Source organism: Ranitomeya imitator, chromosome 1 (assembly GCF_032444005.1).
Source record: "Ranitomeya imitator isolate aRanImi1 chromosome 1, aRanImi1.pri, whole genome shotgun sequence".
In the NCBI taxonomy this organism is placed as follows: domain Eukaryota; kingdom Metazoa; phylum Chordata; class Amphibia; order Anura; family Dendrobatidae; genus Ranitomeya; species Ranitomeya imitator.
The window spans coordinates 112,186,655-112,211,137 of NC_091282.1; the positions used below are offsets into that span (position 1 = coordinate 112,186,655).

Sequence of the window (24,483 nt, forward strand, 5' to 3'; positions counted from 1 at the left end):
ATATAATCGAACTAGAGAGAGTACAAAGGAGGGCAACAAAATTAATAAAGGGGATGGGAGAACTACAATACCCAGATAGATTAGCGAAATTAGGATTATTTAGTCTAGAAAAAAGACGACTGAGGGGCGATCTAATAACCATGTATAAGTATATAAGGGGACAATACAAATATCTCGCTGAGGATCTGTTTATACCAAGGAAGGTGACGGGCACAAGGGGGCATTCTTTGCGTCTGGAGGAGAGAAGGTTTTTCCACCAACATAGAAGAGGATTCTTTACTGTTAGGGCAGTGAGAATCTGGAATTGCTTGCCTGAGGAGGTGGTGATGGCGAACTCAGTCGAGGGGTTCAAGAGAGGCCTGGATGTCTTCCTGGAGCAGAACAATATTGTATCATACAATTATTAGGTTCTGTAGAAGGACGTAGATCTGGGGATTTATTATGATGGAATATAGGCTGAACTGAATGGACAAATGTCTTTTTTCGGCCTTACTAACTATGTTACTATGTTACTATGTGTATTTATTTCAAAACCTACCATGGAGTTAGTAATGGGGGCATCTTATACAGCTCTGGCAAAAATTAAGTTATTAATATAAGTTATATAAAAATTAAGTTATTAATATAAATTATTAATATAAGTAATATAGTCGCCCTGCCAGGGCCGTAGGGTACTCAGTACCGGGTCCTGCGGTTCACAGAGGGATGTCACGGTGGCAACCCGGTCCATGGCCCTGGGCATCCATGTAAAAGGGGAAAGGTCTTTAAAGGGAATAAAGTTTATGTCTGTGACGCCACCTGTAGTATTCGGTCAGTGGGGACCAACGCTGCTTTAAGGGGTCCTCTGGGGTGATGTTATGGCAGCTAGATGGTATACCTTCCCATAGGTGAAATATATCCTCAAGGCTCCCAGTGTGTAGATAGAAGATGGTGAATGGTGCAGTAAAGAATGAGGACACAGGTTTGCAGTCTCTTTACCTGGTTTACTGAAGCCTTCAGCAGCCACAGTCCAGAGTACAAGATAACAGGGCAGGCAGGGTCCGGCCGGCTTGGAGGCAAGTTAGGAGTCCCCTTATCCAGGTAGAAATCAAAGCCTTCCTCTAGCGCCGTGGTGTTGTAGTCCCTTACTGCCTATGGCTTCAGATAAGGTCCTCACAGATGTTCTCTCTCTCTGTCCCCCATATAGGATAGGACATGACCCGTATGACAGGTGACTTGAGCAGGTTTATAGGGAATCTAGCACGCCCCAGGCTGTAAGGGTGTCACTGTGCCTCCTGGGTACTAAGGCAGACAGGTAACTTGCAGTTTGGCTGTCCTGCCGGTGTCTGATGTAAGTCGTGGAGGGCCTTACAACCTTGGTGTTCCGGCTACCGGTCTCTGCGCCTCAGAAGGAGGCAGCCTGCTCTTGGCTGGTCTCCCACTGGTGTTCCTCTCCTGTGCTTTGCTCTCCTGCACGTTCACTGCAATCAATTCGGCTTTCTGAATGTCTCTTTCCAGGAACTGCTGCACTGCAGCTACACAGCTCCGTAAACCCTCTTCTGCCTCAGACTGATCCAGTCTGTTTCCTGGCAAGAACTCTTCTCTCACTTTCCCTCCCAAAACTTCCTTATATATGGGGAGTCACCTAGCGAATAGGATCAAAAGCTCCCCCTGGTGGCCTGGAGTGTGAATGTGTTGCATGCTTGTGTTTAACTGGTTACAGTTATCCCTTCTTGCCTCCAAATGTAACATCACTCTCCCCGTGAGGAAAGCAATGCTACTGTGATGACCAGGACCCTGTGCCGCCACAAAAGCATGCCAAGACACATGAAAGCTGTGATTAAAAATCATGGTTATTCAACAAAATATTGATTTCTGAACTCTTTCTGAATTGAAACATTAGTATTGCTGTTTCTAAATGATTATGAACTTGTTTTCTTTGCATTATTTGAGGTCTGAAAGCACTGTCTTTTTTTATTTTGACCATTTTTCCTTTTCAGAAAAAAATACGAAATTTATTGCTTGGATATTCAGAGACATAGTTTCAGAAGTTTATAGACTAAAAGAACAATTTACATTTTACTCAAAAATATACCTATAAAGAGAAAAATCAGAGAAACTGAAAATTTTGCAATGGTCTCTTAATTTTTGCCAGAGCTGTAGATGTCTCTCCATTACTAACCTGTGGGCTTCATATCAGCTGACAATATGCAGCGGCCCAGGGTCCTGGTCATTGCAATAATATCATTCTCCTCTAGGGGGAGTGATGTTACGTTTGGAGGCAAAGAAAGACAACCGAATCCAGGTATCACAAACATACAACACATTTTGCACTCCAGGCCACCAGGGGGAGCTATGCTCCTATTTATTAGGGCACTCTTCACACTTAGGTAAAACTGGTTGCCTGGGAAGGAAGTTGGGCAGGTCCCTGAGAGGGGTGGGATCCTGTCAGAGGCTGAGACAGAAGGACACGGAGCTGCAGCTGCCCTGAGTGTGGCAGCTTTCAGAAAGAGACACTAAGAGAGAAATGTATTGTAGAGAGGGTGAAGAAGTCATAGCAAAGGAGAGGATACCAGGAGGAGTTCTGCCCTACACAGGCTGCCTCCTTCTGAGGCGCAGGATCCCGGTAGCTGGAACACCGAGGGAGCAACAGTCCTTTATGCCTTGCTCCAGAGACCTAATTTCATGTTACCTGTTCGCCCCTACACCCAGGAGGCAAGGTGGCACCGCTTAGGGGCTGGGGCATGATAGAGTCCCTGTAAAACGCCTCAAGCCACCGGTCATACGGGTTTGTCCTATCCATTTGGGGGACAGAGAGAGACATAACATCTACAACATCTGTGAGGACCTTATGAGAAGCTTAGCAGTAAGGGACTACAACACCACGGCCCTAGAGGAAGGCTGTTATGATCTGGTGGCCTTGGAGCAGCATGAGACGTACTCTGGAGAAGGTGGTCCCTGTACTGACCGCAAACCCTGAACCTAGCAGCGCAACTAAAAGCAGCCGTGGGGGGTACCTAACTCTCCCTAGACCCCTCGGCACAGCCTAAGATCTAACTACCCCTAAAGACAGAAACAGGAAACCTATCTTGCCTCAGAGAAAATCCCCAAAGGATAGATAGCCCCCCACAAATATTGACTGTGAGAGGAGAGGGAAATAACATACGCAGATTTGAAATCAGATTTTAGCATAGGAGGCCATACTAGCTAAAAAGAAAGAATAGAACAGAGTACTATGCGGTCAGTACAAAAACACTAGAAAATATCCACCGCAGAAAATACGGATCACCACATCTGACTAAAGACATGGGGGGTATATCTGCATCTCCAGAGAAATAGCTAGGCTGCAAAAAATCCTTCACAGACCAAGCTGGACAAGACAAAAATATGAAAATGCACAGAACTATAAGGTCCACTGCAGGTGGACAGAAAAAACAAAGCCAGGACTTATCTTTGTAGAAAAACACAGCAAACTGGAGAGACCAGCAGGGAAGTGAATCCTTCAAGAACAATGGACAACTGGCACTGATTAAAGGATCCTGCAAAGCTATATACCCCAGTCAGTCCTGCAATTAGTAGAAACACGTGTCCACTCCTGCAATCCAGGCACAACTGCATTACCCTCTACAACCACCGGAGGGAGCCCAAAAGCTGAATTCACAAGGCTACTGAACAGAAGGCTACTGATTTCTACCTGGATAAGGGGACTCTGCATTTGCCTCCAAACCGGCCGGACTCTGCCTGCCCTGTGATCTGTGCTCTGGACTGTGGATGCTGAAGCCTTCAGTAAAAAGGTAAAGAGACTTCAACCTTGTGTCCTCGTTCTTCACTGCGCCTCACACCATCCACCATCTACACACTGGGAAGCCCTGGGGACATACTTCACCTGTGGGAAGGTATACCATCTAGCTGCCATAACATCACCCCAGCGGACCCCTTAAAGCAGCGTCGGTCACCCTGACCGAATACCACAGGTGGCGTCACAAACATATCCCTTTAAAGACCTTTCACATGGACGTCCCAGGTCTACGGACTAGGTCAGCCACCGTGACATCCCCCGTGAACCGAAGGACACAGTACCGAGTACCCCACTGCCCTTGGGGGCACTCCAAATACAAAGCTTAAATCAATTACAACATTATTACCCCACTTGCCACAGCCACAGGGCAAGTGGGAAGAGTGAGACTAAGCACCAGATTTGGAGCATCTCATGGATGCGCCATTTCTGGGGCGTCTGAGGGCTGATGTTCGTAGCCTGGGACAATATCTCTTGCCCCTTCCCAGGCTACTAATATCAACCCACAGCTGTCTGATTAGCTTTTGCCTGGGATCAGTGCGAGCTGTACTGTACTGCTTCTTTCCAGGCGCCGGTACGTATCACGCTGATGACACACGGACGTCTTCCGTGTGTCATCAGTGCGTAGCGTGCATTCTGTCTGTACTGCGCATAAAAAACTGACATGTCTGCGGGTTTTTCCCACATGCACACCACCATTAAATACAATGGGTGTGCATGTGTCCGTATTTGTGGTCTTTAAAAAAAAGATGGCATAAGGATACAAAAAACGGTCGTCTGATGGAGGCCTGAGGCTGTTTTAAATTAGTGCTGGCCAATAAATTTGTAGAGATTTTGTCTGAGAGAGGCATGTCTGATAAGTATTAAGCTAGAGTTCCAAAGAAGAAGGTAACGTCATTAAGGTTACCGCCGGTCACATGCAGCCGTGATCAAACACTCAGATCAGTGTGTCCCAGCTGCCGTGGTGAGAGGTCACATCACTAATGTGACAGCTCCACAAACCATCTGGATTGTCGTGGGACATGGACGTTAATGGATTATCGGCGGAAAGATGAGTATAACATTGCTTTTTATTTTTTGGTTAATTCATGGGTATAAGAGGGTCGGGGAATGTTTATTTCAATCAAAGGACTTTACGCTGTGTTTGTCTTTATTACGTTTAACTGGGGGATTAGTAATGGGGTATCTTTTAGATGCCTCTCCATTACTAACCCCTGGGCTTGTTGTCAGCGGCCATAAAACAGCTGACATCAACCTTATAACTACTACTCCACTTGCCCCCGCACCAGGGCAAGTGGTAAGAGCGGAGGCTAAGCTCTAGATTAGGTGCTTCTTATGGATGCGCCATTTCAGGGGCAGCTGAGTGCTAATGGTCTTAGTCTGGGAGGGGTTCAATATACATGGCCCCTTCCTAGGCTATTAATAGCAGCCCGGAGCTGTCTGTTTAGCCTTTGCTGGGTAGTAAATATAGGAGGGAACCTGCGTCATTTTGGGGGGTCTTCCCTATAATAAACAGTAAAGGCTAAGTAAACAGCTGTGAGCTGATATTAATAGCCTGGGAATCTATGGCCCCTTCCCAGAATATTAACATCAGCCTCCAGTTGTCAGCTTTTCTCTCAGCTGGTTAAACAAATGAAGGGGAACCCCATGCTATTTTTTTTACATTATTTAATTAATACAAGCTATACACAGACAACAGGTGCTGACTCCAATTCCCATCAGCATTGCCTGGTCTCACTGACTGCAGGGAGACCAGGCGACAATGATAAGAGCTGCATTCAGCACCAGGCGCCGGGGTACTTTTTTTTCCACGCACTGGTACATGTCACGTTGATGACACGTATGTAATCCGTGTGTCATTAGTGTGCACATGTGCACTACACATTTAATCCGTGATGCATGAAAAAAAGGACATGTCTATGGGTTTTTCACAAGGACACACGATCTGTATGAAAAACCTGACATGTGCGCACCACCATTGAATACAATAGGTGTGCATGTGTCCCTATTTACGGTCCTTAAACAACGGACATCATATGGACTTAAAAAGCGGATTGTGAAGAAGGCCTTAGCGCTTACAGAGGCCGCTGTATTATTTTCTATCTATCGATCTATCATCTTATCTATCTATGTATGTTCTTGCACATGATTTTAGCAGTCAGACTGTGGTATGCCTGACCGCAAGAGGTAGTAATGGCAGATACTATGTAAAGATGTTACTGGATGCAACACGCAAACAATGACAAGGCGGAAGTAACCAACTTACGGTAAATGTTTATTTTCCTAACACAGGTGTAAGAGGGGGAAGTGTTGACAGTGTTGTACACAATATACAATACATGATATACAGTACAATGCGTTCTCAAACACATTATATGTCTTGCAGCAGATTCTCTCTATGTTATCTGGCATATTCCTAATGAAGGCAACAGTCACATTACTAAGAGTGTCAGTATAATGATTCCTTTTAGATTACAGGCCCCAGCGGGGGGGGGGGCCTCTGGTTCTTCCCAGCGGGGGGGGGGGGGGGCCTCTGGTTCTTCCCGCAAGGCCTCATATCCTTCTGCTGGCCCCTGCCCCATCTGCTGTACCTCCCCAGACTGTACCCTGTACTGTATGTCAGTGCTGTAAGTAATGGCTCGGCTCACTTGCCCCTCCCGTTCACTGCTGCAGATGTCCACGTCTGCATAGGGGTCCTCGCCAGTTCTTTGGTGCTTGACCTTCGACGGTTGTTTATTGGCCTGGTCAAATGAGGGCTGAGTCTCGGGTTTTGCCCCACGTGGTCTGGTTCGTGGACCTTGACTGCCGCGGGTCTGGGCCTCAGGTCTTGACCAGCATGGTCTGGTCCAGGGATCTTGATTAGGGTGGGTCTGGGCCTCAGCTCTTGACTGGCATGGTTTGGTCCTCAGATATTGACTGGCTTCATTGTACAACAACCCCCTGGTTCAGACTTCCTAGCACGCCCCAGTGTCTTGGCCTCAGTGCCCCACTTAGCATCCTGCTGGTCTCTCTGGTTGGCACAAAATCTCTTCCCGCCTTGTCACTCCGGTCTCTTATATTGAGGAACTGCGTCATGAAGGTCACCTGACGCAGGCTTCATCTAAACTCATCCTTCTCGAAACTCTTCCCATTCCTGTAGGTTTCACAGGGTTCTGCTTGGGCAGTAGGAGGCAGTCTCCGGACACAAATGCCGCACAGCGCTGGGGAATCTCATCATCTACAGCATTCCCTCTTACAACTATATCAGCATTTTAACCCCTTCATGACCCAGCCTATTTTGACCTTAAAGACCTTGCCGTTTCTTGCAATTCTGACCAGTGTCCTTTTATGAGGTAATAACTCAGGAACACTTCAACGGATCCTAGCGGTTCTGAGATTGTTTTTTCGTGACATATTGGGCTTCATGTTAGTGGTAAATTTAGGTCAATAAATTCTGCGTTTATTTGTGATAAAAACGGAAATTTGGCGAAAATTTTGAAAATTTTGCAATTTTCACATTTTGAATTTTTATTCTGTTAAACCAGAGAGTTATGTGACACAAAATAGTTAATAAATAACATTTCCCACATGTTTACTTTACATCAGCACAATTTTGGAAACAAAATTTTTTTTTGCTAGGAAGTTATAAGGGTTAAAATTTGACCAGCGATTTCTCATTTTTACAACGAAATTTACAAAACCATTTTTTTTAGGGACCACCTCACATTTGAAGTCAGTTTGAGGGGTCTATATGGCTGAAAATACCCAAAAGTGACACCATTCTAAAAACTGCACCCCTCAAGGTACTCAAAACCACATTTAAGAAGTTTATTAACCCTTCAGGTGCTTCACAGCAGCAGAAGCAACATGGAAGGAAAAAATGAACATTTAACTTTTTAGTCACAAAAATTATCTTTTAGCAACAATTTTTTTATTTTCCCAATAGTAAAAGGAGAAACTGAACCACGAAAGTTGTTGTCCAATTTGTCCTGAGTACGCTGATACCTCATATGTGGGGGTAAACCACTGTTTGGGCGCACGGCAGGGCTTGGAAGGGAAGGCGCGCCATTTGACTTTTTGAATCAAAAATTGGCTCCACTCTTTAGCGGACACCATGTCACGTTTGGAGAGCCCCCGTGTGCCTAAAAATTGGAGCTCCCCCACAAGTGACCCCATTTTGGAAACTAGACGCCCCAAGGAACTTATCTAGATGCATAGTGAGCACTTTGAACCCCCAGGTGGTTCACAAATTGATCCGTAAAAATGAAAAAGTACTTTTTTTTCACAAAAAAATTCTTTTAGCCTCAATTTTTTCATTTTCACATGGGCAACTAAACAGTAGAAACCCCCCACAAGTGACCCCATTTTGGAAACTAGACCCTGAAAGGAACTTATCTAGATGTGTGGTGAGCACTTTGAACCCCCAATTGCTTCATAGAAGTTTATAATGCAGAGCCGTGAAAATAATAAATACGTTTTCTTTCCTCAAAAATAATTATTTAGCCCAGAATTTTTTAATTTTCCCAAGGGTAACAGGAGAAATTTGACCCCAATATTTGTTGTCCAGTTTCTCCTGAGTACGCTGATACCCCATGTGTGGGGGTAAACCACTGTTTGGGCACACGTCGGGGCTCAGAAGGGAAGTAGTGACTTTTGAAATGCAGACTTTGATGGAATGGTCTGCGGGCGTCACGTTGCGTTTGCAAAGCCCCTGGTGTGCCTAAACAGTAGAAACCCCCCACAAGTGACCCCATTTTAGAAACTAGACCCCCCAAGGAACTTATCTAGATATGTGGTGAGCACTTTGAACCCCCAATTGCTTCACAGACGTTTACAACGCAGAGCCGTGAAAATAAAAAATCATTTTTCTTTCCTCAAAAATGATGTTTTAGCAAGCATTTTTTTTATTTTCACAAGGGTAACAGGAGAAATTGGACCCCAGTAATTGTTGCGCAGTTTATCCTGAGTATGCTGGTACCCCATATGTGGGGGTAAACCACTGTTTGGGCACACGTCAGGGCTCGGAATTGAGGGAGCACCATTTGACTTTTTGAATACGAGATTGGCTGGAATCAATGGTGGCGCCATGTTGCGTTTGGAGACCCCTGATGTGCCTAAACAGTGGTAACCCCTCAATTCTACCTCCAACACTAACCCCCCCGCACCCCTAACCCTAATCCCAACTGTAGTCATAACCCTAATCACAACCCTAACCGCAACACACCCCTAACCACAACCCTAACCCCAACACACCCCTAACCCTAACCACAACCCTAATTCCAACCCAACCCTAAGGCTATGTGCCCACGTTGCGGATTCGTGTGAGATTTTTCAGCATCATTTTTGAAAAATCCGCGGGTAAAAGGCACTGCGTTTTACCTGCGGATTTTCCGCGGATTTCCAGTGTTTTTTGTGCGGATTTCACCTGCGGATTCCTATTGAGGAACAGGTGTAAAACGCTGCGGAATCCGCACAAAGAATTGACATGCTGCGGAAAATACAACACAGCGTTTCCGCGCTGTATTTTCCGCACCATGGGCACAGCGGATTTGGTTTCCATATGTTTACATGGTACTGTAAACCTGATGGAACACTGCTGCGAATCCGCAGCCAAATCCGCACCGTGTGCACATAGCCTAATTCTAAAGGTATGTGCACACGCTGCGGAAAACGCTGCGGATCCGCAGCAGTTTCCCATGAGTTTACAGTTCAATGTAAACCTATGGGAAACAAAAATCGCTGTACACATGCTGCGGAAAAACTGCACGGAAACGCAGCGGTTTACATTCCGCAGCATGTCACTTCTTTCTGCGGATTCCGCAGCGGTTTTACAACTGCTCCAATAGAAAATCGCAGTTGTAAAACCGCAGTGAAATGCGCAGAAAAACCGCGGTAAATCTGCGATAAATCCACAGCGGTTTAGCACTGCAGATTTATCAAATCCTCTGCGGAAAAATCCGCAGAGGACCAGAATACGTGTGCACATTCCTAACCCTAACCCTACCCCTAACCCTACCCCTCCCCCTAACCCTACCCCTACCCCTAACCCTACCCCTAACCCTACCCCTCCCCCTAACCCTACCCCTACCCCTACCCCTAACCCTACCCCTACCCCTAACCCTACCCCTAACCCTAACCCTAACCCTAGTTCTTACCCCAACATTAGTGGAACAAAAAAAAAAAAAATTCTTTATTTTTTTTTATTGTCCCTACCTATGGGGGTGACAAAGGGGGGGGGGGTCATTTACTCTTTTTTTTATTTTGATCACTGAGATAGGTTATATCTCAGTGATCAAAACTCACTTTGGAACGAATCTGCCGGCTGGCAGATTCGGTGGGCGCACTGCACATGCGCCCGCCATTTTGGAAGATGGCGGCGCCCAGCAAAGAAGACGGACGGACCCCGGGAGGCTAGGTAAGTATAAGGGGGGGAGATCAGGGCACGGGGGGGCGTCGGAGCACAGGGGGGTGGATCGGAACACGGGGGGGTGGATTGGAGCACGGGGGGGTGGATCGGAACACGGGGGGGTGGATTGGAGCACGGGGTGGGGGATCGCTGTGCGGGGGGTGGGGGATCGCTGTGCGGGGGGGGGATCGGAGTGCGGGGGGGTTTGATTGGAGCACGGGGGGTGTGATTGGAGCACGGGGGGAGCGGACAGGAGGACGGGGGAGCGGAGCACAGGACGGAGGGGAGCGGACCACAGATCGGGGGGCTGGGGGGGCGATCGGTGGGGTGGGTGCACATAAGTGTTTCCAGCCATGGCCGATGATATTGCAGCATCGGCCATGGCTGGATTGTAATATTTCACAAGTTTTTTAGGTGAAATATTACAAATCGCACTGATTGGCAGTTTCACTTTCAACAGCCAATCAGAGCGATCGTAGCCACGAGGGGGTGAAGCCACCCCCCCTGGGCTAAACTACCACTCCCCCTGTCCCTGCAGATCGGGTGAAATGGGAGTTAACCCTTTCACCCGATCTGCAGGGACGCGATCTTTCTGTGACACAGCATATGCGTCACAGGTCGGATTGGCACCGACTTTCATGACGCATACGCTGTGTCACAGGTCGGGAAGGGGTTAAAAAGGGTTTAAAGCTTTTATCTATCTGACTATCCATCTATCTGTCTTCTACCTAACTGTCTTTCAAGTTCTTTAACATGGTGCCCTGATTAGCATTAGCTGAATGGTGAAACAAATGCCTAAATTCAGCCATACATAGAACAGGAGTCTTCTCGATGTAACCAGCTGGTGATACAACTTAGTACTCAGTATCTTCCCCATGCACAACTAGATTCTCAGTATGTACAAAGCTGATTTGTCATGTGTATTTGCAGCTAAATAAAAGATTTCACGGTTCAGAGATTACCAAGAAAATGAAGTAATTCTTCTAAATATTACCAAATGGTTTAGGAAATGTTCCGACTATAACACAGCCATATACCATCATCAATGGTAACTGAAAACCTGAAACCAGACCTCTATTAGCCAAATAACATGCGCCATAGTCTAGAAGCTGCTGTTGTTCTTGTTGGTAGTGGTGATTTTGTACTTAGTCAAGTGTCAATTCTCTCCATTATAAAAACAATAATAATAATAATCTTTATTTTTATATAGCGCTAACATATTCCGCAGCGCTTTACATTTTTGCACACATTATCATCACTGTCCCCGATGGGGCTCACATTCTAAATTCCCTATTAGTATGTCTTTGGAATGTGGGAGGAAACCGGAGTGCCCGGAGGAAACCCACGCAAACACGGAGAGAACATACAAACTCTTTGCAGATGTTGTCCTTGGCGGGGTTTGAACCCAGGACTCCAGCGCTGCAAGGCTGCTGTGCTAACCACTGCGCCACCGTGCCGCACAAAAAACAAGCAATAGGGCCTGGTTTCTGCTATTGTTATTCACTCTATGCCCCAATATATATAAATCAAGATATTTGTAGTAAAATTTTGTTACACCAGAGAAAATTCTAGGTATAACAACACCCACCCATAAGAACATTCCCATCACTTGCTGGCACCTATAGCTAAGAGCCATTCACATCTATAATTACACTAAGTTCTTTGCCAAAACAGGTGTAATATACAGGCAGTGAAATGCTCAGCATTGGTCATTCTTTAAAATCCTTGAAATGTTAATATATTCTAAAAGTCATAAATAAACGGGAAAATCCAGACCCCAGGGCTCTCGTTCTGCATAGGGAACATCAGGGGCAGATACTATCTATAGATGTAGGTCCCATCTGTAAAAAGCTTTAACAGTAGTTGTGGCACATTCACGTAGCAAAGCCTGCAAAATTACACTAACAAGGGATGTCTGATTTGGCTGTTTGTATTTGGCTGCTACTGTCTCCTATTTACTTGAATAGGATAGAGCTGCAGTACCATTCACAGCCACTATGCAAAATATGGAGCTGTGCCAGCACTTGGAGACTCTATTGTCAGCCAATCGATGGCAGTGTCGGGGTCAGGCCCCGAATAATCCTAAAAATAAGTCACCAATAGAAGTCCCAGAAAACCTCCTAAGCAAATCTCCCTAATACTGAGTCTGGGGGTGTAAAACAGCAAAACTAGGGATTTTGAATGTTCGTAGCCTGGGACAATATCTCTTGCCCCTTCCCAGGCTACTAATATCAACCCACAGCTGTCTGATTAGCTTTTGCCTGGGATCAGTGCGAGCTGTACTGTACTGCTTCTTTCCAGGCGCCGGTACGTATCACGCTGATGACACACGGACGTCTTCCGTGTGTCATCAGTGCGTAGCGTGCACTCTGTCTGTACTGCGCATAAAAAACTGACATGTCTGCGGGTTTTTCCCACATGCACACCACCATTAAATACAATGGGTGTGCATGTGTCCGTATTTGTGGTCTTTAAAAAAAAGATGGCATAAGGATACAAAAAACGGTCGTCTGATGGAGGCCTGAGGCTGTTTTAAATTAGTGCTGGCCAATAAATTTGTAGAGATTTTGTCTGAGAGAGGCATGTCTGATAAGTATTAAGCTAGAGTTCCAAAGAAGAAGGTAACGTCATTAAGGTTACCGCCGGTCACATGCAGCCGTGATCAAACACTCAGATCAGTGTGTCCCAGCTGCCGTGGTGAGAGGTCACATCACTAATGTGACAGCTCCACAAACCATCTGGATTGTCGTGGGACATGGACGTTAATGGATTATCGGCGGAAAGATGAGTATAACATTGCTTTTTATTTTTTGGTTAATTCATGGGTATAAGAGGGTCGGGGAATGTTTATTTCAATCAAAGGACTTTACGCTGTGTTTGTCTTTATTACGTTTAACTGGGGGATTAGTAATGGGGTATCTTTTAGATGCCTCTCCATTACTAACCCCTGGGCTTGTTGTCAGCGGCCATAAAACAGCTGACATCAACCTTATAACTACTACTCCACTTGCCCCCGCACCAGGGCAAGTGGTAAGAGCGGAGGCTAAGCTCTAGATTAGGTGCTTCTTATGGATGCGCCATTTCAGGGGCAGCTGAGTGCTAATGGTCTTAGTCTGGGAGGGGTTCAATATACATGGCCCCTTCCTAGGCTATTAATAGCAGCCCGGAGCTGTCTGTTTAGCCTTTGCTGGGTAGTAAATATAGGAGGGAACCTGCGTCATTTTGGGGGGTCTTCCCTATAATAAACAGTAAAGGCTAAGTAAACAGCTGTGAGCTGATATTAATAGCCTGGGAATCTATGGCCCCTTCCCAGAATATTAACATCAGCCTCCAGTTGTCAGCTTTTCTCTCAGCTGGTTAAACAAATGAAGGGGAACCCCATGCTATTTTTTTTACATTATTTAATTAATACAAGCTATACACAGACAACAGGTGCTGACTCCAATTCCCATCAGCATTGCCTGGTCTCACTGACTGCAGGGAGACCAGGCGACAATGATAAGAGCTGCATTCAGCACCAGGCGCCGGGGTACTTTTTTTTCCACGCACTGGTACATGTCACGTTGATGACACGTATGTAATCCGTGTGTCATTAGTGTGCACATGTGCACTACACATTTAATCCGTGATGCATGAAAAAAAGGACATGTCTATGGGTTTTTCACAAGGACACACGATCTGTATGAAAAACCTGACATGTGCGCACCACCATTGAATACAATAGGTGTGCATGTGTCCCTATTTACGGTCCTTAAACAACGGACATCATATGGACTTAAAAAGCGGATTGTGAAGAAGGCCTTAGCGCTTACAGAGGCCGCTGTATTATTTTCTATCTATCGATCTATCATCTTATCTATCTATGTATGTTCTTGCACATGATTTTAGCAGTCAGACTGTGGTATGCCTGACCGCAAGAGGTAGTAATGGCAGATACTATGTAAAGATGTTACTGGATGCAACACGCAAACAATGACAAGGCGGAAGTAACCAACTTACGGTAAATGTTTATTTTCCTAACACAGGTGTAAGAGGGGGAAGTGTTGACAGTGTTGTACACAATATACAATACATGATATACAGTACAATGCGTTCTCAAACACATTATATGTCTTGCAGCAGATTCTCTCTATGTTATCTGGCATATTCCTAATGAAGGCAACAGTCACATTACTAAGAGTGTCAGTATAATGATTCCTTTTAGATTACAGGCCCCAGCGGGGGGGGGGCCTCTGGTTCTTCCCAGCGGGGGGGGGGCCTCTGGTTCTTCCCGCAAGGCCTCATATCCTTCTGCTGGCCCCTGCCCCATCTGCTGTACCTCCCCAGACTGTACCCTGTACTGTATGTCAGTGCTGTAAGTAATGGCTCGGCTCACTTGCCCCTCCCGTTCACTGCTGCAGATGTCCACGTCTGCATAGGGGTCCTCGCCAGTTCTTTGGTGCTTGACCTTCGACGGTTGTTTATTGGCCTGGTCAAATGAGGGCTGAGTCTCGGGTTTTGCCCCACGTGGTCTGGTTCGTGGACCTTGACTGCCGCGGGTCTGGGCCTCAGGTCTTGACCAGCATGGTCTGGTCCAGGGATCTTGATTAGGGTGGGTCTGGGCCTCAGCTCTTGACTGGCATGGTTTGGTCCTCAGATATTGACTGGCTTCATTGTACAACAACCCCCTGGTTCAGACTTCCTAGCACGCCCCAGTGTCTTGGCCTCAGTGCCCCACTTAGCATCCTGCTGGTCTCTCTGGTTGGCACAAAATCTCTTCCCGCCTTGTCACTCCGGTCTCTTATATTGAGGAACTGCGTCATGAAGGTCACCTGACGCAGGCTTCATCTAAACTCATCCTTCTCGAAACTCTTCCCATTCCTGTAGGTTTCACAGGGTTCTGCTTGGGCAGTAGGAGGCAGTCTCCGGACACAAATGCCGCACAGCGCTGGGGAATCTCATCATCTACAGCATTCCCTCTTACAACTATATCAGCATTTTAACCCCTTCATGACCCAGCCTATTTTGACCTTAAAGACCTTGCCGTTTCTTGCAATTCTGACCAGTGTCCTTTTATGAGGTAATAACTCAGGAACACTTCAACGGATCCTAGCGGTTCTGAGATTGTTTTTTCGTGACATATTGGGCTTCATGTTAGTGGTAAATTTAGGTCAATAAATTCTGCGTTTATTTGTGATAAAAACGGAAATTTGGCGAAAATTTTGAAAATTTTGCAATTTTCACATTTTGAATTTTTATTCTGTTAAACCAGAGAGTTATGTGACACAAAATAGTTAATAAATAACATTTCCCACATGTTTACTTTACATCAGCACAATTTTGGAAACAAAATTTTTTTTTGCTAGGAAGTTATAAGGGTTAAAATTTGACCAGCGATTTCTCATTTTTACAACGAAATTTACAAAACCATTTTTTTAGGGACCACCTCACATTTGAAGTCAGTTTGAGGGGTCTATATGGCTGAAAATACCCAAAAGTGACACCATTCTAAAAACTGCACCCCTCAAGGTACTCAAAACCACATTTAAGAAGTTTATTAACCCTTCAGGTGCTTCACAGCAGCAGAAGCAACATGGAAGGAAAAAATGAACATTTAACTTTTTAGTCACAAAAATTATCTTTTAGCAACAATTTTTTTATTTTCCCAATAGTAAAAGGAGAAACTGAACCACGAAAGTTGTTGTCCAATTTGTCCTGAGTACGCTGATACCTCATATGTGGGGGTAAACCACTGTTTGGGCGCACGGCAGGGCTTGGAAGGGAAGGCGCGCCATTTGACTTTTTGAATCAAAAATTGGCTCCACTCTTTAGCGGACACCATGTCACGTTTGGAGAGCCCCCGTGTGCCTAAAAATTGGAGCTCCCCCACAAGTGACCCCATTTTGGAAACTAGACGCCCCAAGGAACTTATCTAGATGCATAGTGAGCACTTTGAACCCCCAGGTGGTTCACAAATTGATCCGTAAAAATGAAAAAGTACTTTTTTTTCACAAAAAAATTCTTTTAGCCTCAATTTTTTCATTTTCACATGGGCAACTAAACAGTAGAAACCCCCCACAAGTGACCCCATTTTGGAAACTAGACCCTGAAAGGAACTTATCTAGATGTGTGGTGAGCACTTTGAACCCCCAATTGCTTCATAGAAGTTTATAATGCAGAGCCGTGAAAATAATAAATACGTTTTCTTTCCTCAAAAATAATTATTTAGCCCAGAATTTTTTAATTTTCCCAAGGGTAACAGGAGAAATTTGACCCCAATATTTGTTGTCCAGTTTCTCCTGAGTACGCTGATACCCCATGTGTGGGGGTAAACCACTGTTTGGGCACACGTCGGGGCTCAGAAGGGAAGTAGTGACTTTTGAAATGCAGACTTTGATGGAATGGTCTGCGGGCGTCACGTTGCGTTTGCAAAGCCCCTGGTGTGCCTAAACAGTAGAAACCCCCCACAAGTGACCCCATTTTAGAAACTAGACCCCCCAAGGAACTTATCTAGATATGTGGTGAGCACTTTGAACCCCCAATTGCTTCACAGACGTTTACAACGCAGAGCCGTGAAAATAAAAAATCATTTTTCTTTCCTCAAAAATGATGTTTTAGCAAGCATTTTTTTATTTTCACAAGGGTAACAGGAGAAATTGGACCCCAGTAATTGTTGCGCAGTTTATCCTGAGTATGCTGGTACCCCATATGTGGGGGTAAACCACTGTTTGGGCACACGTCAGGGCTCGGAATTGAGGGAGCACCATTTGACTTTTTGAATACGAGATTGGCTGGAATCAATGGTGGCGCCATGTTGCGTTTGGAGACCCCTGATGTGCCTAAACAGTGGTAACCCCTCAATTCTACCTCCAACACTAACCCCCCCGCACCCCTAACCCTAATCCCAACTGTAGCCATAACCCTAATCACAACCCTAACCGCAACACACCCCTAACCACAACCCTAACCCCAACACACCCCTAACCCTAACCACAACCCTAATTCCAACCCAACCCTAAGGCTATGTGCCCACGTTGCGGATTCGTGTGAGATTTTTCAGCATCATTTTTGAAAAATCCGCGGGTAAAAGGCACTGCGTTTTACCTGCGGATTTTCCGCGGATTTCCAGTGTTTTTTGTGCGGATTTCACCTGCGGATTCCTATTGAGGAACAGGTGTAAAACGCTGCGGAATCCGCACAAAGAATTGACATGCTGCGGAAAATACAACACAGCGTTTCCGCGCTGTATTTTCCGCACCATGGGCACAGCGGATTTGGTTTCCATATGTTTACATGGTACTGTAAACCTGATGGAACACTGCTGCGAATCCGCAGCCAAATCCGCACCGTGTGCACATAGCCTAATTCTAAAGGTATGTGCACACGCTGCGGAAAACGCTGCGGATCCGCAGCAGTTTCCCATGAGTTTACAGTTCAATGTAAACCTATGGGAAACAAAAATCGCTGTACACATGCTGCGGAAAAACTGCACGGAAACGCAGCGGTTTACATTCCGCAGCATGTCACTTCTTTCTGCGGATTCCGCAGCGGTTTTACAACTGCTCCAATAGAAAATCGCAGTTGTAAAACCGCAGTGAAATGCGCAGAAAAACCGCGGTAAATCTGCGATAAATCCACAGCGGTTTAGCACTGCAGATTTATCAAATCCTCTGCGGAAAAATCCGCAGAGGACCAGAATACGTGTGCACATTCCTAACCCTAACCCTACCCCTAACCCTACCCCTCCCCCTAACCCTACCCCTACCCCTAACCCTACCCCTAACCCTACCCCTCCCCCTAACCCTACCCCTACCCCTACCCCTAACCCTACCCCTACCCCTAACCCTACCCCTAACCCTAACCCTAACCCTAGTTCTTACCCCAACATTAGTGGAACAAAAAAAAAAAAAATTCTTTATTTTTTTTTATTGTCCCTACCTATGGGGGTGACAAAGGGGGGGGGGGTCATTTACTCTTTTTTTTATTTTGATCACTGAGATAGGTTATATCTCAGTGATCAAAACTCACTTTGGAACGAATCTGCCGGCTGGCAGATTCGGTGGGCGCACTGCACATGCGCCCGCCATTTTGGAAGATGGCGGCGCCCAGCAAAGAAGACGGACGGACCCCGGGAGGCTAGGTAAGTATAAGGGGGGGAGATCAGGGCACGGGGGGGCGTCGGAGCACAGGGGGGTGGATCGGAACACGGGGGGGTGGATTGGAGCACGGGGGGGTGGATCGGAACACGGGGGGGTGGATTGGAGCACGGGGTGGGGGATCGCTGTGCGGGGGGTGGGGGATCGCTGTGCGGGGGGGGATCGGAGTGCGGGGGGGTTTGATTGGAGCACGGGGGGTGTGATTGGAGCACGGGGGGAGCGGACAGGAGGACGGGGGAGCGGAGCACAGGACGGAGGGGAGCGGACCACAGATCGGGGGGCTGGGGGGGCGATCGGTGGGGTGGGTGCACATAAGTGTTTCCAGCCATGGCCGATGATATTGCAGCATCGGCCATGGCTGGATTGTAATATTTCACAAGTTTTTTAGGTGAAATATTACAAATCGCACTGATTGGCAGTTTCACTTTCAACAGCCAATCAGAGCGATCGTAGCCACGAGGGGGTGAAGCCACCCCCCCTGGGCTAAACTACCACTCCCCCTGTCCCTGCAGATCGGGTGAAATGGGAGTTAACCCTTTCACCCGATCTGCAGGGACGCGATCTTTCTGTGACACAGCATATGCGTCACAGGTCGGATTGGCACCGACTTTCATGACGCATACGCTGTGTCACAGGTCGGGAAGGGGTTAAAAAGGGTTTAAAGCTTTTATCTATCTGACTATCCATCTATCTGTCTTCTACCTAACTGTCTTTCAAGTTCTTTAACATGGTGCCCTGATTAGCATTAGCTGAATGGTGAAACAAATGCCTAAATTCAGCCATACATAGAACAGGAGTCTTCTCGATGTAACCAGCTGGTGATACAACTTAGTACTCAGTATCTTCCCCATGCACAACTAGATTCTCAGTATGTACAAAGCTGATTTGTCATGTGTATTTGCAGCTAAATAAAAGATTTCACGGTTCAGAGATTACCAAGAAAATGAAGTAATTCTTCTAAATATTACCAAATGGTTTAGGAAATGTTCCGACTATAACACAGCCATATACCATCATCAATGGTAACTGAAAACCTGAAACCAGACCTCTATTAGCCAAATAACATGCGCCATAGTCTAGAAGCTGCTGTTGTTCTTGTTGGTAGTGGTGATTTTGTACTTAGTCAAGTGTCAATTCTCTCCATTATAAAAACAATAATAATAATAATCTTTATTTTTATATAGCGCTAACATATTCCGCAGCGCTTTACATTTTTGCACACATTATCATCACTGTCCCCGATGGGGCTCACATTCTAAATTCCCTATTAGTATGTCTTTGGAATGTGGGAGGAAACCGGAGTGCCCGGAGGAAACCCACGCAAACACGGAGAGAACATACAAACTCTTTGCAGATGTTGTCCTTGGCGGGGTTTGAACCCAGGACTCCAGCGCTGCAAGGCTGCTGTGCTAACCACTGCGCCACCGTGCCGCACAAAAAACAAGCAATAGGGCCTGGTTTCTGCTATTGTTATTCACTCTATGCCCCAATATATATAAATCAAGATATTTGTAGTAAAATTTTGTTACACCAGAGAAAATTCTAGGTATAACAACACCCACCCATAAGAACATTCCCATCACTTGCTGGCACCTATAGCTAAGAGCCATTCACATCTATAATTACACTAAGTTCTTTGCCAAAACAGGTGTAATATACAGGCAGTGAAATGCTCAGCATTGGTCATTCTTTAAAATCCTTGAAATGTTAATATATTCTAAAAGTCATAAATAAACGGGAAAATCCAGACCCCAGGGCTCTCGTTCTGCATAGGGAACATCAGGGGCAGATACTATCTATAGATGTAGGTCCCATCTGTAAAAAGCTTTAACAGTAGTTGTGGCACATTCACGTAGCAAAGCCTGCAAAATTACACTAACAAGGGATGTCTGATTTGGCTGTTTGTATTTGGCTGCTACTGTCTCCTATTTACTTGAATAGGATAGAGCTGCAGTACCATTCACAGCCACTATGCAAAATATGGAGCTGTGCCAGCACTTGGAGACTCTATTGTCAGCCAATCGATGGCAGTGTCGGGGTCAGGCCCCGAATAATCCTAAAAATAAGTCACCAATAGAAGTCCCAGAAAACCTCCTAAGCAAATCTCCCTAATACTGAGTCTGGGGGTGTAAAACAGCAAAACTAGGGAGACTTGGTATTTTGAAATCTGAAGAGAGCAATCAGTGGAGAAAGACATAATGGTTTGAAGGATAGAAGGAACAAGGCGAAGAGAATGACCAGCAATCCGATGGCTTGATATAATCAAAATAACGACAGAGAAGACCCTGGTGGACCTATCTAGGGTTGAACAAGATCAATCTTGTCAATCAAACACATCGCCATGGCTCGAGATCAAGCCGAAGGCCATTAAATAAATACTGTGAAGTCTAACGATACATGTAATGTCAGCCATAATTCTTGTTATCTAGTTTACAAAACTCTTAACTTGAACTGAGAAATAAAAGTGATGCAGCTTATTACTATTGTCTGCAGTTTTCTGGGTAAAAAATTGTTACTAAGCATTCAACAAGGACATGTTCCTTTACAATGTGTACATGCGGTGCATGAATAATCTGAGGGATTTCAATAATCCAGATCTATTCCTTAGTGATCGTACTAGAAAACTCAATTATTTCAAAGCGAAAAGTTTTCACATGACTAAAAAGATATTTATTTCCTATCCTTGAAATAATTTCTGTGTGCCAATCACCGGCTTGGTCCGATATCCCAATACATTTTATGATGTCACTGGGGTAAAAATCATTGGTCAAAGCATTATCCTACAGCGTTGGTCCGGAGACAGCCAATCCAATGAGGGCGAAATACATTTTTTTTGTAATCGTAAGCATAAAAATCCCGACTTCAAGTATGGCAATCAGAATAAATGCTTGGATGGAAGTCTATGGAGCTGTTCACATTTTACATTTTTTTCCTTGGACCAAGTGGTTCATGCAAAATTGCGGAGACATGTCCAATATTGATTCAAGTGTCTGATCTAAATCGGCAATACAAGTCTATGGGTCCGTGATAAAACCTGGCAGCATACAGATGCCATCCAAGTGCTGTCCATTTTTCACTGACTGATAGCAGAAGGTGGAGATTTTTTTTTATTTCTCATAAGTGAAAAAACTCTGACCAAACTCTGATGAAACTCGGTCCAATTTTCTCAAACGTAAAAAAAACCTTAACGTCTGAATGAGTCCTTGTCATACTACTACACTTAGGAAAGGTATCAACACCCGATTTAAACTCTTAGACTGAATTCACAACTTCCTCTGGCAGAAAATTCCATAGTTTATCTGTTCATACAGTAAATAATCCTTATGTATGATGATATATAAACTTTCCTACCTAAACATAAAGAGGATGCCCCATGTTATAGTTTCAGTCCAGGGAACAAAAAGATCAATAGATCAAATAGTTATTAAAAGACCCCCATCCATCTGATCTCTTATATTTTTAATTAAACACATTTTTGATCCATTTGAACAACACTTTGATTGCTCGGCCATTTACCAACTTCAGTTCAGCAATGACTTTCCCGTAAACTGGTGCCCAAGTACACAATATTACATGTTCTGGCAAGTTATTTTCAGTGTCCTTATTATAGGCATTCCTGCCTCTCGCCTATGCCTGATGACGAGACCTGAGTCGCCATTTGTCAGTTAGCCATTAACATAGTAACATAGTAACATAGTTAGTAAGGCCGAAAAAAGACATTTGTCCATCCAGTTCAGCCTATATTCCATCATAATAAATCCCCAGATCTACGTCCTTCTACAGAACCTAATAATTGTATGATACAATATTGTTCTGCTCCAGGAAGACATCCAGGCCTCTCTTGAACCCCTCGACTGAGTTCGCCATCACCACCTCCTCAGGCAAGCAATTCCAGATTCTCACTGCCCTAACAGTAAAGAATCCTCTTCTATGTTGGTGGAAAAACCTTCTCTCCTCCAGACGCAAAGAATGCCCCCTTGTGCCCGTCACCTTCCTTGGTATAAACAGATCCTCAGCGAGATATTTGTATTGTCCCCTTATATACTTATACATGGTTATTAGATCGCCCCTCAGTCGTCTTTTTTCTAGACTAAATAATCCTAATTTCGCTAATCTATCTGGGTATTGTAGTTCCCCTTTATTAATTTTATTGCCCTCCTTTGTACTCTCTCTAGTTCCATTATATCCTTCCTGAGCACCGGTGCCCAAAACTGGACACAGTACTCCATGTGCGGTCTAACTAGGGATTTGTACAGAGGCAGTATAATGCTCTCATCATGTGTATCCAGACCTTAAAAGCTATCAACCACTGAGCAATCTCACATTTTTATATTTTGCCTCTTTTGATGCACCTGATGATCTTATTTGCCTTGGCAGCAGCTGCCTGACACTGGTTGCTTAACCTATTCGTCCATAGAGACATATAATATCTTTAAAGAGCGTAACCTTATGTTTACAACTATTAAACCTCATTTGCCAGTTTTCTGCCCAAGCCTCCAACTAATCCAAATCCACCTGTAACAAAATACTGTCCTTTTCTTTGTGACGATGATTATTATTGTTATTTTTATCACTAAAGATATATGAAAAAGACGTAAATACTTGGCCACAATGGGAAAATAATTATAATTTCCTTTTTCGACACATGTCGGGAAGAGCAGATACAGAGAAATATGTTTCCCATAGAAAATTGCTTATATCTACTAAATATTGTGCATGGCCAGTGCCCCACATGTATAAGGAACTAGAAATTGTTATTAAGCATTTACGATTAATAAAGATCTTTAAAATTGGAAGTGACTACACCAATGTATCACATTTCTAAAAGCTTTATATCCATAGATTACGATTGGATCTGTAATTTTAATTACTCGTGACTATCTAAACTAATTTTATCTAAAAAATAATAAAAAAACATGCATTCAATATTTATGGAACCATGTAAATTTAGCAAATTACAGAATATATATATATATATATATATATATATATATATATATAATTTTAATTTTTTTCCAGAGAGGTATATATAAAGAGGTTACCTTGATAGTTTGTCTGCCCCTCGCATACCCAGCTTAATCCCAGCAGCACCTGCAATACAAGCAGCAATATTTTCCTTTTTGGCATTTTCATCTCTACTGTGTGATGTTATCCTGGATCTCCAGAGTGCTCTGACTTCAGAGAGGCAGTGTTGAGCTCCTCAGCAGAGGGCAGGTCTTCAGAGAGCCTGGGAGCAGAGGAAGGACTTGATCTCCTCTATTAAACATGCATGGGAAGAGGCTACAGCTGGCCAGCAGAACTCTTCTTGGGGACACTGAGGATCTGCTCTCACTCCTTCAATGTTTATTTGGCAGTCCGAAAAGAGGTGGGATCTTGGAGGGAAACTCCAGCTAGACTTTAAATCCCAGGGTGTTTATTACCTCAGCCTTCAAAGAAAGCGTAAAAGTACTAGAAGGATGCAAAACACTCCTGGCACAGTGAGGTTATACCAGAGAGTTAAGGTTTCATGCTGTAAAAACATTCACAAGCCCATGAGGAGATCAGCCAATGAAAGCCATGTAAAATAGGTCATTGCGTTCAGGATACCTTAATTTTACAGCCCAATAGAAAATGATGTCCTGACTCTTGGGTCCGACCAGCCAACACTCTAGGACCCTGGTGCAATCGTTATATCAGCACCCTCTTTAGTTACACCACTGTTTCAAACAGTATGTGTGCGATTAACTCAACATTTACGGTACTTTTTTTGTCATTTTTGGATATAGATCTATTGTAGTACAACTTAAGTCAACTTTTTTTTCTTTTAACTTAACTTTTAATAAGTTTTACGTGTGAAAACAAGGTCCTGGCAGATGAACATCTATTCAGCTTTATGTTAATGTCCTTTAATTGCAGTTTGGTGGTTAGAAATTGGAAGATGTCCAATCCAACGAGGGACACTATTGATATAGCGGTTTATATATAAGTGGTGATGTTGGTAAACCTTGTTTATCTAGTTCACCACATAAATGTAAATTATTCAATAAAGTATCTTTAAGTTGCAGCCAAAGGACTTAAAGTCTCCAGTCTTTTACTGCAGGCCTTTAATGTTAGGACCTACCGAAGTTTTGGCATTTTAGCTTTTTACCAAAACACAGTCCAGATAAAGTTACATAATCAATATGGGTTTTAAGTGCAGGCTCTCAGCT

The 24,483-nt window shown here is 44.6% G+C and overlaps 1 protein-coding gene across 1 annotated transcript in view; it reads right to left on the reverse strand.

The window, feature by feature from the left end:
* THBS4 (thrombospondin 4) overlaps positions 1 to 23,611 on the reverse strand; it is a 75,120-nt gene extending 51,509 nt beyond the window's left edge. Inside the window, exon 1 of the mRNA XM_069749783.1 lies at positions 23,338 to 23,611. Within this exon, the coding sequence (XP_069605884.1) occupies positions 23,338 to 23,428 (91 nt within the window). The 5' untranslated portion in view covers positions 23,429 to 23,611. The remainder of the gene's footprint in view (positions 1 to 23,337) is intronic.
* Positions 23,612 to 24,483: the final 872 nt, after the last annotated feature.